The 16,296-nt window shown below is 44.5% G+C and overlaps 1 protein-coding gene across 15 annotated transcripts in view; it reads left to right on the top strand.

The window, feature by feature from the left end:
* AAK1 (AP2 associated kinase 1) overlaps positions 1–15,740 on the top strand; it is an 86,862-nt gene extending 71,122 nt beyond the window's left edge. For 5 of the 15 annotated variants that reach the window (XM_075043712.1, XM_075043717.1, XM_075043720.1 and 2 more), the window contains one exon: positions 7,025–9,457. Coding sequence is in view for 9 of the 15 variants with exons in the window: in XM_075043720.1 (XP_074899821.1) it covers positions 7,025–7,038 (14 nt within the window). In the remaining 6 variants the exon portion in view is untranslated. Of the gene's footprint in view, positions 1–908 lie in introns of all 15 variants that reach the window. The other 10 variants (XM_075043707.1, XM_075043706.1, XM_075043709.1 and 7 more) reach the window with 5 other exon arrangements.
* Positions 15,741–16,296: the final 556 nt, after the last annotated feature.

Genomic DNA, 16,296 nt, shown 5'->3' with positions numbered 1-16,296 from the left:
AGTACTCCTTCCTTAAAAGAAATAATAGTGCTGCATTTTGTAGCTCTTGCAGGGTCAGAAGTAGGCAGCATTTTGCAGTCTGGTCAGTCAAATAGGACTTCTCTCTGCAGTCACACCATGGAATAGTTTTGATTACAGCTTTTGATATGCTAGCATAGGTTTAAAGACATACTCCAGGGCTCCCTTTTTTTGGTGTGGGTTTTTGTTCATTTTTTTGTTTGATTGTAGAACTTTGACTTCCCTAACTCCCATTTTTGTTTACAGCACGAATGTGCTGTACACCTGTTCTGCATCTAATGCTAGCTTTCAAAGACTGGCACACATTAGAAAAAGTTCTCAGACTTTAGAAACCCTGCTCCTGTTGAAAGTCAGAGAAGATTTCTACCAAAGTTGGGCAAAGATAGGGTACCTTGAATAAAGGGGAGCATCTTTCCTTCAGTATAAAAGTACCAGTTATAGAAAGCCACATGATAGCTCAACTCTCCTTGAGGTAGCTGGTAACTCAAAGATGCTCTTAAAACAGCAACTAACTTTCAAGATTTAAAACTTTGAACAGTCCTTTCTATAGGTTATGGGAGTTCTCATAATTGCTTTGTAGATCCTTTAGTAAGGACAGAATTCTGCAGCTTGGATGTAAATCTTGGGAAAAAGAAATGGTTTGTAGAGACTTGTTGGCTGCTGTGATGTTTTTCCACGCAAGTCTAGTGAGCTAGGTTTGGGGGGTGGGGAAAGGGTGGAAGACCAAGCAGGGGAATGTTGTTGCTATCGTGATGCAAATAATGAGAAGAACTTGAGCAATTTTTCTGTTTTGCTTTGACTTTTTTCTTTCTTGCTTGATCTTGAACATCTGAAACTGTCGTGTGTGTGTGTCCTGTTCAATACTGAATTCCTATCTCTCACACTTTCAGGTGGGCATTCTAGAAACAACAGTGGAAGCTCTGAGTCCAGTCTTCCCAACATAGCCAGGTCTTTACTGCTGGTGGATCAGCTCATAGACCTGTAGCAGTGACACAGTAGCAGACGCAGTTTCTGTAACGTACCTAATCCTCCGTTTTCATTTTCAGAAGAGTTACCTTCAGTTGTGGTTCTTGGGGGCTTTTTTTTTTTCTTTAATTAAAAGAAAAACAAATCTACCAACAGGAGACAGTCACCCTCCTTTCTCCCTGTCTTCCCATGCCCTGGGAAAGATTCTGTCTCAGTTCTCCAAGTAGTCCTCTCTAATGCTGGTAAAAACCTGTTGTGGTTCCTTCTGCACCTGTCTTTAATAGCCTATGCCTAAAGGGAGCACTGTCCTTAGCCACCCTGCTGAGATGTACACATAGCACCATGGAAAGCCTAACTGTAAATGAATTAGATAATTGTAGCTGATGTATGATCCCTGCGTACAACAGACTCCTTTTTCCTTAGAGTAGTGTGTGAACAACTGTGTTTCAATCTTTGCGTTTGTGTTTTTGGGTTTGGTTTTTGTTTTGTTCCTGCTTTCTGATGAGTGGGCAGGAGGAAGGGGACAGGTGAAATAAGTAGGGACGTCCCTCTCCTGCAGAATACATGTTAGGAGAGCTGATGTTTCTAAATTGCCAGTATATGCTTCAGAGGAGGAGAAAGCACCCAATTCCTCTGAAGTAGTCTTGCCTAGTACCTCTGGTGATGGGTGCCTATGAAGAGAGTTTTCCGGACTGCCCCCGGCTAATGGTTTGCTGTTTAACAATCCTGCTTGTGAATGCACTGCGCTTCCTTGGGGGAGGGGAAAAAAAAAGAAAAAAGAAAAAAACAAACCCGATTGTTAAAGCTGCAGAAATGACCCTAAGTGAACTATAACAAGGTTTTGAACCAAATACATGTAAGTATGGCTGTGACTAGCATTTTGTTGACCTTTTTTGGATGAAAAGGGCATTGTGGCAGCAGCAGATGTATTTTCTGTGACTACTTTTCTGTGTTTGACTGGAAAAAAAGAAAATCCCCCCAACCTACTGTAAATTGTGTATGAAACAAATTGTCCTACGGTTGTTTGTCTATTTTTAATCCTGGTTTTAGTCAAGCATCTGGTATCTGTTCTGAGTTCCCCGTTTTTTCTTGTAACTGCCTATAGTGCAAACCAGTTAAGTATGGAACCATTTGTTTCAGTAGACAAAGATGACTGTGGACTTTATTCCACTCTTAAGTCTTTGTGGAATAAGCATGCACTTGGTTCAGGTGGTTTGAAATAAGTGCTGCTACAACTTGATGGGTTTTACCTTTTCTTTTTCCCTTCACATGCTTAGTTTGTCAACTAGCTGGATACGCTAAACTTGTTTTCATTGGCTTATGGTCATGAAGTCCGGAATTTCTATCTTGTATTTGAAAGCTCTTTCTGAACAGAAGGACTCTTCCTCTGTAGTGGAATAATTAATAGCTTACTGCTAACCTTGTGTATGTGTATGTAGCTGTATTAGTAAAAGTGCAGTTTCCCATGTGCGAAAGTATGAACGACTGAAATATGTATGTACTGACCTCTCGCTAAGAAGGAGAGGAATCAAAGTTCGTGACTACTCCTTTCCTATCTCCAGTCTCTCCGCTATTCCCCCACCCCAACACTTAGTTTAACAAATTCTGTAAATAGAACTACCATCAATTGTGTCTGCTCTACATTACTCTTCTTTTAAAACCTACACTTAATAATAAAAGTATTGCTTAAGTGTGTTGTATCATTACATGTGTATACTGCACTTTCCAAGAGAAGCTTTACATGAGAACTATGGAAATGACCTTAGTAAAATTGTGGATAGAACTTTATTATTTTTTTGTTTTATATTCCTAAAGCACAGGCAAGCTGGACTGGAAAACATGAAGACGCTATAGATAGAAAGTTATTGTATAGTCAGATACTGAGATTATATGAAAAGAGAATGGATTTTAAAAAGTAACCATCTACTGTATATTAGAAAAAAAGATTTCTGTGAATTAAAGTACTTTTAAAGAATGTTTAAGATTTTAAATCTAATGGCACTTGTTCAAGGGTTCTGGAAAAAATTATAAATGCACTGGGTTGTTAATAATGCTATTAAATAAGCAGATGTGAATGTTTATTTTATTGCTTTTTCAAGTAGCTATTTATGGATCTGGGTGGGAAATACAATACAATGGAAGCATATATTTTTAGACATGTCTATTATCTAGACCTCCTTCATCAGAAAATACTTGCCACTTATTTGCAGAATGAATGGAAAATGCAAGAGAGTTGAAATGGGTGGATATTGGGGATTAATTTTAAGCTCTCCAAAAAATGCGACTGTCCTACAGCCATTAGGTTAGTGTTGGTGCGCCGCTCAAAAGTCGAGGAGTTTGTGTGAAAGCTGCCGCTGTGAAGGAACAAATTGAACCTTCATCCAGTGTCTGCATGGGAGACATTTGGTACCCAGCATTCCCAAAAGTGGTGTAAGAATGATTCTCTCTCATAGCTATGGTTGGAGCCTTGTTTGAAGCCATGAGAGATGTTTCTGTCCCCTTTTTAAGGGTCGTAGGGTCAGGTGTGGTTAAGTAACATAATAGAAACCTACAGTCAGCAAAATCACAGCGGAGTGATTCTCCTCTCTGCCCAGTATGTGCTGGTCATTCATGTCGGTATGACGGAGGAGCCTTTCTGTCCTAACAGGCTGGAACTTGTAGTAGTGTTTTATTAAAAAAAATTAACTATTTTGGTGGATCCTCCTGATAGGATACTACAAATGCAACCACAGTACACAGAACAATTTCCTTTTGAGTCAAGGTTGTGCTTTGGATGCAAGAATAAATTCTGGTTTTGGGGTGGCAAGATGTTCAAATGAATAGTTGAAACTTAGATGTTGGTTCGCACTTACTCTGGAGGGGGCTTGGGCTTTGTGCTGCCCCTGCCTTTGGAAATCTCCCCAGTTCATCTTTTAACCGGATGAGCACAAGTGTCGCACCCACAATTCAGAAATCAGCAAATTTGTATTGTATCTGACAATATCCACTGCGTTAGGAGCATCTGTCCCCAAACCAGAAGGTGCTGCAGCTTCCTGAATTCTGGCTGTCCAAGTCTTCACAGGGTTCCTTGGGACTTGGCCAAGGATGAAGGACTTGGCCAGGGCTGCAGGCACTGTGCAACCTGCTGGAGAAGTCTGAGATGGGTAGAAGAATCTTAGCACTGGTGGCTTTGTGGCAGACCTTCTCCATCCTCTAACAGCCCACTTACCAGAAGCGAATGGCAGCTTGAGTGAATCTCTGTGTAGAGCAAAATTATTTTTGGAGGGGGCTTTTTGTGAGTAAATGAATGATGGTGGCGTTGTTCAGCCTGAAAGCTCGCAGGATATTGCCTCCAGTGACTTTCCAAAACGACCTTATTTAAAAATAGATAAAAAACCCCATTTGTTATTAAAATGAAAGTTCAGATGTGATTGAGACCAAAAACGGAGTTCAGCAAGTTTTGGGCTATCCAAGCAAACGTAAAATGTGGAGCATGTGGGCCTCTGACTATGGAAAATGCCATCAAGCACATAGCGTGCTGCACTAGCATCTGAAGTGTGTGCATGTCTGTATGGAGTAAGATATTTTCTTTTTAGCCAATGCATTTTCTAGTTCAGGAACTCTCATGGGAATCAGTCAGAGTTGGGGAGTAGCTGGGATGGACGTGGGGGAAGCGTGAATGTGACGTGGGGGAGTGCTCTGATGAATGAGGCTTATCAGTCAACTTAGTTACCAAGAGTTGGGTGAGACTAGTTCATGTGACTTCCCCCCCCCCCCCGGTGTGTGGGCACTGCACATTAAAACTGCATCACTCTAGCAGGAAACATAGATGGGGGGGGCGGGGGAGAGATTTTCTTTGTATTTGTTTTTGTTCCTGTGTGATTTCTGTAACTGAAAGAAGCAGTGCTCTGGGGACAGCCGTGCCTATGTACAGGAGTGCGGACTCCATGCATGGCAGCAGATCTCATTGTTCCTTGGGAGGAAGGGTGGGTTGCTGCTTGGCTGGGGTTGTTTTAAGGACATTACTGATGTGTGAGACTTGTGCTCCTACACTCCACAGGAGGGAGTTTAGCCCCTAGAAACTCGCCTTATGTTTTTCTTAGACAGTCACAGACTGCATCTTAAAAATTACTTGCATACATAACACTTCGCTTATGCACAGGACAAACGAGGGGAAAACCAAACGATGCTGTTAGTCTCCAGTTGGTCAGTCTTGTTCATGAACTGCTGGAATGTGGTGTGTGGGGTTGGTGTGTTTAACACCCGCCCTGTCTCACTTTGCGTGGTGCAAATGACTGTACAAGCGTGCCAAAACCAGAACATTAAATTCCTTATCTTCTGGAACCGAAGAACCCTAGATCTGCTCCCGTATCAGTCACTGTGCAGTGACTTTGGGCAGAAGTGCTTGATTCTGCTGTCCAAATTGTTGTCTAGTGACGTAGTAATGGTGATGCTGACCTGTGGTGTTCTGCTTTGATACCTCCTCACTGAAAGCACAGTGTGGGGGTACTTCTGTACTGTTGTTTAATGATATTGTTTCTAGGAATCGGAATCCAAGGAAAAACTCCACCGTTTCAAGAACAAAGGAATGAGAAGTCTTTTGACCCTTTTCAAATGCTAAACTAGTAATCTTGCATACTAGTAATTGTGCTGATTTTTAGCTACCTGTTACCATATGTTGAGACCTTCTTGCCTTTGGCTTGATGAAATCAGGAGAGTTATTTGGTGGAAGTGTAGCTTTAGACTCTAGGAATGCCTCTGTTTCCCCTAACTTTCTTGTTTGGGGCTCCAGAAATGAGATAATCTCCTCGGTGACTGCTCTGCCTCCTTGCGGCCCCTTGTAATAGGGAGAATGAATCTTTTATAGCTTTCCTGTCAGTTATTTCAGTACTTTGCCACTTCGGTGCACCGTTTTTTGTAAAAGATGGGGGAATCCCATGCATCAGTGCTCTAACTTAGGGTAAATGGTATTTTCTTCAGGTTGCTATCTGAATACATGCAGGGTGTATTCCTGGGGTACCAAGTGATAAGTGTTTTTATTACTAAGGTTCTCCCTGCAGAAAAGGAGCCTGAGCGTAGTTCAGGAATTGTTTCTTTAGTATGTATATTTGACCCTGCAATAAAAAAAATTATACATGGATGTTGTACAAGGGTAAGGAGAAACCTCATCTATAAACTTAAGCTTCTGTAAAGATGTTTATGCTGTAAAGCTTGCAGCTGTTAGGAGTGTATACATGCATTAAAACCTGAGCATTAATTGAAAACGTAAGGGACGCTTCCCCATGAAGTAACACACAGATCTCGCGAGTCCGGAGGAGGAGGGGACAAAAGAGGCAGCTGCCCCTTGACAGTGTCCATCTTGGCATAGGCAGATGTTAGGAAATGCTGCCTCTGCAAAAGAGGCATCTCTTTTTGCATGAGGGGTTGTGGGTGCTTTGTGTGTTCATTCAAGCCAACCATCTGCCTGTATCTTTTCAGGCCCCTTGCACAGTGTGCCCTTGGTATGAATGGGAGCCGAGTCATCACAGAGAAGGGGCAGGGCTTCAAACAAAAAGGCACTGTTTGAGTTTCGGGAGATTTGTCCTTTCCCCTCATGCTGTTACCAGCTCATGGAGTGACCCTTTCTCTCCTTTACTGTAACACAGAACAAAACTGCTATGCCTCTTCATGTGAAACCATCCCTTGAATGCTTCAGTCTCGCTGGTCTCTGATCTTGGACCTGATGAAGCATCCGTTGGCACTGGCTAACTTGAATTCTCAGTCGTCCTAAAAGTTATGCAGCATGTGCCTCTGAAACATTTGTCTGCAAAGCCTGTAGCTATGGCTGCTTATGGGAATGCACTGACCTTGTCTCGTTAGCTCTAACCTGACCTTTACACAAAGGGGTTTGGGTTTTTTTGGTTTGATTGCACAGTTTGGTGTCTAAGCATAGCTCGGAGCTTTTTTAACATACGTGATTAACAACTGTGAGAGGAGATGTCTAAGCCGCTGTCTAGTTAGACATGGACTTGGATGTTAGCTAAAGTAAAATGCTGGTATGATGTTGTCTTCCTTGTTGTAGTGATGCTGCCATAGCTCCTTCTGGAACTGTCCCTTTGTTTTCTGCCAAAGGAGACAAGCTGAGGGAATCCAAGAACGTGGGAGAGAAAAGGTGTCTGAGATCCGTTACTGTGGGATGATGTCTGGAAGCCAGCTCTTCCTCCTTCAACATCAGAAAAATAGAACATGGGAGCATAGATGGTGCTCCTCTCTTGTCAGTAAATCCCCAAATTTCTCAGGTAACCCACTGTGTTTTACTATTGCTGTGCCCATTTTTGTTTTTAAATTATCAGGGCTCTTCCCTTCTTGCTGTATTGCCTAGCAGTTTTGAGTGAAACCAGCTCTTAACTGAAGGGTGGAACGAGTTCCTACCGAAGCATCGCTTCATTTTTTCCTCCCAGAGTAATTCACAACTCCTGTACTGACCTTAGCAAGGGAGAAAACTGCTTCCAAGCATTCGGTGTCCTTATCACTTATGATGGGCAGAGAGAGCAAGAAAGCATCGGAAAAAGTCATTTTTCCAAAAATAGAGCATTCTGCCTATCATACAGTGCTTCCAAGTTCAGAGACGCTTGCTGCTCCTGTCCTAAGCAAGTGGGCTTATATCCTGTCAGCCTTTTTCTTCCTCTGTCCTAGATGTCGTCACTTACGTGAACATAGACACCTACTAATGCAAGTAACTCTTTAAAAAGAAAATTCTGATCAAATGACTTGTTTGTGCTGTTCTTGTGAAAAGTGGGTCATCGGTTTGCATTGGCATAATGTTCACTATGATAAATGCCTTTTTCCTTTCCTTGTTTTCCTGTATGCTGTATTTCAGTGAGGACTGGGTAATTCAGAGGCATTTGCGTGATGTGGCAACTGGTCTTGCTCTGCTTCAGCCTGTATTCTCAAAATCTCACAATAATACCTGGTAAATATATAACCAGCCTCCTGGAAGAAAACACCACCATAAACACACTGTTCCTGTCACCTGAGATTAGCATCTAAGGTTAAACCATTGCTGACAACACAGGCTTCAGGAAAGATAGATAGTATTTTTGTAGAGTAACTTATACAATGTTCACATATCTACACTGATTTATTTAGCAGTGTAATGTATCTAAGTGAATAGTTTCCCAATAAATACCGATTTTGATGCCTAATGAACGACTACTGTGTCTTTAATGGTGAGAAGTGACTGAGAACGGGTTAACTTGCATACGTCTATGGACTTGATCAAGAAATGATGCCTTGCGGGCTGCAATGGGTGTGCAAACATGAATGATTAACATGGGCAGACTATTAACCTGGGCAATAATGTTATTTTGTCACAGGAGGGTGGGTTGGCTAGTACCTCGTCCATCAGTCAGTGGGTACCAAATAACCTTCTTATCCTCCTCATTCTTTCTGCGATTCATACTGCTTAGTTTTCATATGCCTTTTTCCTATCCTCTTGCTAACATGAGTCCAATGACATACTCCTAACCTGCCAATAGTTCTTTGAAGGTAAGATATCTTCTGTTCTGTCTGTGTGAGTCGTAAGGCAAAGCCAACCTCATCTTGGGCTCTTGTAACTGGGTAAGAGCAGAACAGCAAGCCTCTCCCTGCACTGTTTTGTTACACTAACACAGAAGCAAGTCAGATCGTTATGTGAGATACTTGATTTGAAGTCATGGTATGGAGTGTTTAAAATCATTTCTCTTGCAGTGGTTTAAAATAATGCTGCTATAGTTACTAGGATTCATTAAAATCTATAGGCTGACCTTCATTCTTTGAAACGTGTATGTTATTTTAGCAGATTGTAGGGCATCTCTGTGTGTTTTACACGCCCGAGTGTAATTCCACATGTCTGTGGGATGGCTCACAGAAACAGAGGCTATGCCAAGTTATATATATCTGCTTGTAGGGCAGTCAGTAAGCAACAGTGCAGAATGAAATGACAAAACTTGTCCATTTACTGGAGCTTCACTCCAGGAAGCAGTGTTATGAAGTGAAAACCTCTCCAATGGTGGTCATCGTCGTGGGTGGCAGAGAAATCTTTGTGGAATGGTGCTGAGAGAGTGCTGGGTGTGCCCATTCGTGTGTCAAACATCTTCCATCTCTTTCAGAAAACTGGTACTTGTGGTGTCCCCAAGCTGTGAGGCAGCGCCGAGTTGTGTGTCAGTTCGTGTGTCGTAAATACCTCCCCTGGCATTTTTTTTTCTTTTATTTGCCCTCCCTCTCCTTCCCATTTTCCATGCGTGATGGTGGTTTAAATCTGAACGGCATGACATTTCTTGTGTAATAAGTACCTTTCATTCTTACTTATGACTAAAGAGATGGAGCTGGTTGAGTAACACTCTTCTCTTGCATTTTTAGGTCTGCAGAGGGATCCGGCCCTGTTCCCAGTTGTAGCTCTTGAACTCTGTAAAGGACCTTCTGGCAGTGACGGACTTGCTTTGTACAAAGGTCAGTCTGAGATACTGGAGGCAAAAGTGCAGCACAACTCGGAGTCGGACTACTTAACAAGAGATGGTCCTTCAAGCAACAGCTCCTTCTACAGCAGCGAAGGAGAGGGGACAGACCATGAAGGCGATATCTTGGATTGCAGTGGGTCCAGGCCGTTGCTGATGGATTCGGAAGAGGAGGAGGAAACCTGCAAGTTATGCACAGGGTTCCTGCAGTCTGCGCCCAGGGAAAGACATGAGGCCTCCAAAGAAGATCCCCGCTCCCAGTCTTCCCAGACTAGAGCAGGGGCGACACTCTTCCCTGCCTTCCAGTCGCACGCTGGGGAAGTTTTTAACGAACCAGATGTTTTTGCCACGGCTCCTTTCCGAAGCTCCAGAAAAGTGCCTGATGAAGTGGATGTCTTTACCAAAGCTCCTTTTATCTCCAAGGGCAACGTGGCACTTAGACATCCAGAAGAAGCAGATGTATTTCTGAGAGCCCCTTTCACTAAAAAGAAAAGCATGGAAGAGTTGACTTCCCATAGTATGTGTAAGGAACCATTCATACCAGCTGTTTTCCTAAGTCAAGGAGGCGATATCCAACACAGAGCTAACCTGATGTTCCCAAGCCTGGATTCAGCAATGGGTGGGTCCACGGCCTCGGCAAGATCTCAGTATCCTTCTGCTGGGTTTACTCAGCCAAGCAATCTTCATCCCTCTTCTGTAAGAGCCATGGAGTCCCAGGAAAACATCCCTTCTAAAGGCATGCTGCAAGAGCAGGGTGGCACTGCCAGTGAGAGAAACCAAGGAGGACACGCGCTGCCCCAGGAAGCCGTGCTGGGCTCCATGGTTAACAAGCCTTTCCGTCCGCAATCCTTATCAAAATATTCCCGTCACTACAGTCCAGAAGATGGGCAGGGTCTTGAAGTCAAGCCCATAGCTGCTTACAAAGTGGTTTCTCAGACCAACAGGCAGGTGATAGCAGGATCTGTCTCTGTTGCCCCTCTGTCTTCCAGGACTACAGAGCTGCCCGGCGGGGATCCCTTCGCTTCAGCACCCTTTCCTTCCAAAGCTGGAAAGCAAAAGCCTTAATCTGCTGTGAGCTGGGAGGTGTGCTTCCCGTAGGACCACCTCTCACAGGACCTTGAACCTCTTAGTTGAAATGAATGACATAGCAATATATATATATATTAAAAATAATTATTATTTTTTGGTCAGAACTCTATTTGCAGTGATATATAGTTGAACCATTTTAAGTTATGTTAGTTAGTCTGAACGCCTGGCTCTCAGGATCTTCATATCCTTTTCAGTTGCTTTTTACCTTCCTCCTCTCACTGTCTTCTTCCCCCATTTATTTTTTAGTTGCTTTTCCAAACCAGTAATATTCCGTTTTTTCTGGTCCTGGCTGGGGAAATGCATTATAAGATGAATGAAAAGGTTTATTAATTACAGAGCAAGTCAAGCGGGACTTGCTAGTGCTCTGGAAAGGAAGCGATTTCACAGGTTAAAGGGTTATTGTGACTTCTTTCCTATCGGGGGGGCTTGTGGAAGACAGCAAAGTTGTATATTCCTGCTGCTTGGCAGTGACGGCAAACCTGGCAGCCGTGGCTCCAGAGCGATTCTGTCGTGTGTGTTTGTAGGTTACGCGCACTCCGAGTGGGAGCCGCGCAGGCGATGTCTGGTCCCAGGTTTGTGCGGTGCTGGTGTGAGCAGAGCCGTGGCATCGCGCGGGCAGCTCTTCTTGGCTCGCTGTGGCGTGGAGCACCTGCAAGTGCTTTTGCCCAGGGGCCTGTGCCGGAGCCCGGAGGAGTCGGTGGAAGGACTCGCAGTGCCTTCAGTCGCTTGTCTTGCAAACTCTCGGATGCATGAACTTCAGCAAAGCAATCTGTCGGGCTGTTACCGTTGCTGTTGTTTGGAAAATTGAACGATCAGGCAAAGCTTTCAGTTTTCCATGCATATTTCCTGTCTGGTTAATGCCAAAGTGTAGGACCCAGAAATTTGCTTATGGTGTTGTGAAGGAGAGAGCTGTGCATTTTTACAGTATTAAAAATACGCCTTATGGAAAAATTTATTATGCAAACAATTCAATAGATGTCCTGATCTACATATCTCATTTGGTCTAATTCAGCATCGGCTGCGATCCAGTTAGAGTGATTTTTAATAGCAGAGAACTTGACTCTATATTTGTAAATTCTGCCTTTTGTTTTCCTGTTGATTAAGGATGAACCTAAACAAAATCCATTCACGGTCCTTTGGTAACGTTTGCTCTACTTCTGAAATACTGTGCTTTCTACCGTATTCCCAAAGAGAAAGACAACTTCTGCTTGTTCAGTCATTGATGTAGTGAGTCCCAATATAGTGTTTGGAGGGAAAATTGCCCAGGCTGGTAGCTGGGCAGAAACAAAGCAGACTTTGCTCCCCTTTCTTTTCACTTAATATAGACAGAGATAGGAGTGAAACCTCTCATCTTTATTTTGTAAAATGCCTAATGCCTGGTTGCGTAAGTTGTCTTGGATCTGCTATTTCTGGCCTGCAAAAGCTACCTGTAAGCGTGGACTGGCTTTCAAAATATGGAATTATAGGGACTCTTTGGGCTCCCAGTCACTGATGAATCTTTGCGGTGCAGTAATCCTTCCCCCTAACAGGTGCTGTAGAATGTCTCCCAAGAAAAAATCTTGGTGGTTTTATTTTTAAGGACCTGATATCTATGGAGAAAATCCCCATTGACTCCAGTAGCATGTGGCCAGGTCTCTTAAAAGCCTTGCGGTGGCCATTTCCCAAGGGAGTTGGTTCATTATCATGTGAGCTGGAGCCTTGTGCTGAGGGTAAAGGACATATTTTGCGTTTGGGGGTCTCCCGCGAGTGGCTTTGAGGTCTTTGGGTGTTTTCAGGGGAATTGTTGGAGCAATGGGTAGGTTGTTGAGATCAGGACCGGGCGTATGTAGAACAGAGGTTCCTGCCCTGCTGGCTTTCTGATGTGTTTTTATTCAGAGAGAAAGTACTGTGAGTACTGTCACGCTGAGAGAGGGAAGGAACAGCCGTAGGTCCCCCTAACTCACTGGAGTCACACGCGGGAGAGCTTCTGCAGCCAAAAATAGACCTCAGTCTGGTTTTGCAGGGGGGAAAAAACCTGACACCACCTCCCATACGTATCTTTGATGTCCAAATAATAAGCGTTAAAGGAATGCAGCAGGTGTATTAAAGATGCACATGAAGGCTGCTTAAACAAACCAGAACATCGCACAGTCCAGGGCTGACTCGCTGCTGACTTTTAAGCCCAGCAATATAAGGGGAGGATGGATGGAAAAACCCTGAAGGCCAGGAGCTGACTAGCAAAGCATCTGCAAATGGGAGTTACTGACTGCTCCATGTTTCCTTTCCCCTCCCCGAGTTCAGTTCCCCTCCAAAATATCTCCATTCGCAAGACATGAGCCAAATGTTCTGCTGGATGTGCTCGGCGTGGGCATTGCCTGGAAGGGAGAAGGAGAAGCTTGGACTGAGGTCTTAAAGCCCTGGGGTGGGGAGGGAGAATACTTGAAAGCAGGGAGGCTACATTGGCTTGCGCAGCCCAGTTGCTGGCAAATAGTGACTTGTCGAGCCCAGGTCGGGTCGGGTTGTGTGGAGCTGGGAACCTTCTGCCCTGCTCTCCTGCGCTCGAAGGAATATTGGTGCATACTGGTGGTTTAGGGTTTTTTCTGTCCTCCATCACCACCTTTTGAAAACAGAAGTACTGTAAAGAAATTTCGGGGTTTCCCTCGAGATGTTTCTTCAGCGAAGCTGAGGCTGTTGTTTATTGTGTTTTGTTGTCATTTTCTGTTTAAATATGTACTCGAAAGGCGGTTGTTGATTTTGTTTTAAATATATAACCCCCAAGTCAGTTGTTGCTGGATTGGATCAGTGAGAGATGCCGAGAATGACTGCGATAGCAAACTGTGAATTCAAGGGATACCAAGGAGTCTGAGCTCGAGGACCCAGATTTGTTTCAACATGCAACCTGTGTCATGGCCGTGCATGCGGCCAGGAGGCTGAATTCGGCCTCGAGCTGTTAAATTCGCTCGGGAAGCTGTTGGAAGGGAGGTCAAGCCTTGGCGGTGCAGGGATGAATCTGTGGAACAGGCAGATGCTTCGCTGGAGTGAGCAGATACCGTGTACAAAGAAGATGTGGGTTCAAGGTATTACCTCTGCTAACTGGATTCAGGTTCTCCTTCCTTTTCCTTCATTTTTACTTGAAAAATTGCTTTGGGATAATTCTGTGAAACTTCTTTCAATGCCACGTCCAGGTCTCATTTAGCCAATGCTGGAGCAGCATGAGCCTGTTCCCCTTCATGCTCGGACCGGGGCCCCTTGTCCCTTGCGTGTGTGTTGGTGTCGGCGAGGTGGAGATGAGCTGCCTGTCGTTCAGACCTTGCTATCCTGCACTGCCAGCCAAGGGAGAAAGGGAAAACGCACCAAGGCGCAGTGAGGTGCGCGGGCTTGTTTACAGCCCTGATTCAGGTCGGGTCAGGCTGAATTTCCAGCTAGCATTTTGGCAGCTTTTATGTTCTTCAAGCACTTTACACAAAGAACAATCTAACCGTGCCCCAGAAGCTAATGATCCTGCCAGCATACATCCAGTGCTTAAATGTTTTTAAATCTCCTTTTGGGGGGTGGAGGCAGCTTGTTTGTATCTCTGCATGTGACCTATAAAGTAATGGGACTTCTGGTTATGGTCAGAAAACTGAATTTCAATGCCTGTTAGTCTGACGTCCTTCTCATTTCCAGCCTGTATTCCTTCTAATCCTGCACTGTCAGTACTGCAGCTTCAGTGTGATGAATTGTAAGCGGAAATTTCATTTCCGTAGTCTCTGAAGCTTACTGTTTTTAATGAATGTGGAAGAATAATGCTAATTGTTTTCTTTGCCACACAACTGGTGATCTTAATGAAATAAGAGCGGTATGGCCTCAATGCTGCATTCTGAGGTCGGTTTTCTGAACAGAACCACTGGTTTCATCTTTTTTTAAAGCTGTAGTAAATTCTGTTAACTGCCCTGGGTCCTCGTGCACAGCCAGAGGGCCGCAGTTACCGCTGCAGTCCTGCGACAATCTTAGATTCATGCTGGGAAAGGGACTGGTTCTTACCCATTGCCAACTTCAGCTTGAATGCACTTAAAGTCTCTCTTCAGAGTGATTAATCAGTTTCTGCATGCAAAAAAAAAAAAAAAAAAAAAAAAAAAGCAGTTGGCTTGGCTGTCTGTGCCTCACTGCCCTGATGTTTGTACAGCGCACGTCACGGGACCAGCCGCCGTGGTGGTAACCTGCACTTTCCGCAGCTTGCTGCAGTATTTTTGGGGGACCTTCCCCACATCTCCTCTTGCAGCCAGCTCAGCACTAGCCGTACATGGTGTTAAGTTTACAATCTTAGTCTCTTGAAGCTAGCGCACACTCAATCTGTAATGCACCCTATGCATGGAGCACATAGGTGTTAGTAAGCTCGTAACGGCAAACCCGTGTAAGCAATCATGACACACAGCGCCTGAATCATGTGTTCAGCGGGACTTAAGCAAGGCTGAGCGAGATCTGTTTAATTGCTGAACTCTCAATCACTCCAAAGTGGTAATCGGTTACTTTAACTCAGCTTCCACCAAAGACTCGTGTTGGGGAGTTGAATTTTTGTGGGTTTTTTTTTTTTTCCTTCTCATGGTGTTAAATCAAGGCCTTTCAGTACACCGAAAGACTCCAAAGCATTTTTACAGTAGTGTCTTGACAGTGAAATGCTGTTCCAGTTCTGAAACACATTCCTAAAACCTGATCAGCTCTTTTAGTGTTTCTAAAAATAAGCCACGGCCTGTAGTTTCCATTGTAGGCAGGGTAACTACCCTCACACACGCCTAGAAATACTCCGCTGTGAAGTTAGAGGGATAACGATGATCCGCTGTTCCCTGATCCCCCCCTTCCAAAGGGAGACGATACTGCTCGCAGGGGTGGGGAGGGCAGGGTGCTCCATCCGTGCCGCGAGCTCCGAGGTAGGATGCAGCTGGTAGAGCATCCCTACACGCCGAGTCCGGCAGCGAAAGAAAATCCCTTGTTTCTGCGTGGAGCGGGAAGCGTCCGTGGTCTCCGCTAACTGTGACAAACAATCTGTGACTCGTGTCCTAGGAGCAGTGTTTCGTTTGCACCGCGCTGTTATTATGGTAATTCTTAGCGGTCTTGGAAGTACCTCTGACTTGCAGATTTGATGGAGTCAGGTTTTGCACTCCAGGTGTGATCATCTGTGTTTCTGGTAATCGTTATGAAGAAATGTTGAGTTGTAAACTTATGTACATTTTATTAAAACTGTATCTGATTACAATACATCTTGTCCGCTGTGCATTCCTTCTGCCCTCCCCGCGTAAAATATTTTTGCTGGATACAAAGAATCTGGTTTTTAATGAGTTCTTCCTAGCGAGGTACTGAACTCTGTCCCTACTATTTTACCTGGCAGTCGGAAAGTCAGACTGATCTTACTGCTTTCAGCAGTGGATATTCCAGTTTGCTGGAGAGAAACCTTCATGTCCAGGGCAATGCTGCCAGACAGCGCAGAGCTGTCGAGCCCTCCCTGTGAACCCAGGAGCTGCTGCAAGAGAGGAGGTGCAGAATGAACCCATCCCCGGAGAGGATCCGCCATACGTGAGTGAAACGCTCCGTGCCGTGCTGACCGCGCTGAGCGGCGGACGCGTGCCGGGGGGGCTGGGGGGATATCCAAGAATAGGTTTTGGCAAAGCCCAGGGAAAACGTGCTTTCTGTGAGCACAGCTGTGTGCCAAGGTACAGCGAATCCAGCAAGGAATGACTGAAATGAAGGGCTTAAAGTTTGTTTGAAGAACTTTGTTGGATTTTTAGGTTGTATTAGTTAATTGTAAGAGAATAAG

The sequence above is a fragment of the Buteo buteo genome, chromosome 12 (assembly GCF_964188355.1).
Source record: "Buteo buteo chromosome 12, bButBut1.hap1.1, whole genome shotgun sequence".
Classification (NCBI taxonomy): Eukaryota; Metazoa; Chordata; class Aves; order Accipitriformes; family Accipitridae; genus Buteo; species Buteo buteo.
Note: the sequence above shows the minus strand (reverse complement) of the source record. Positions and strands in the feature narration are given on the sequence as shown.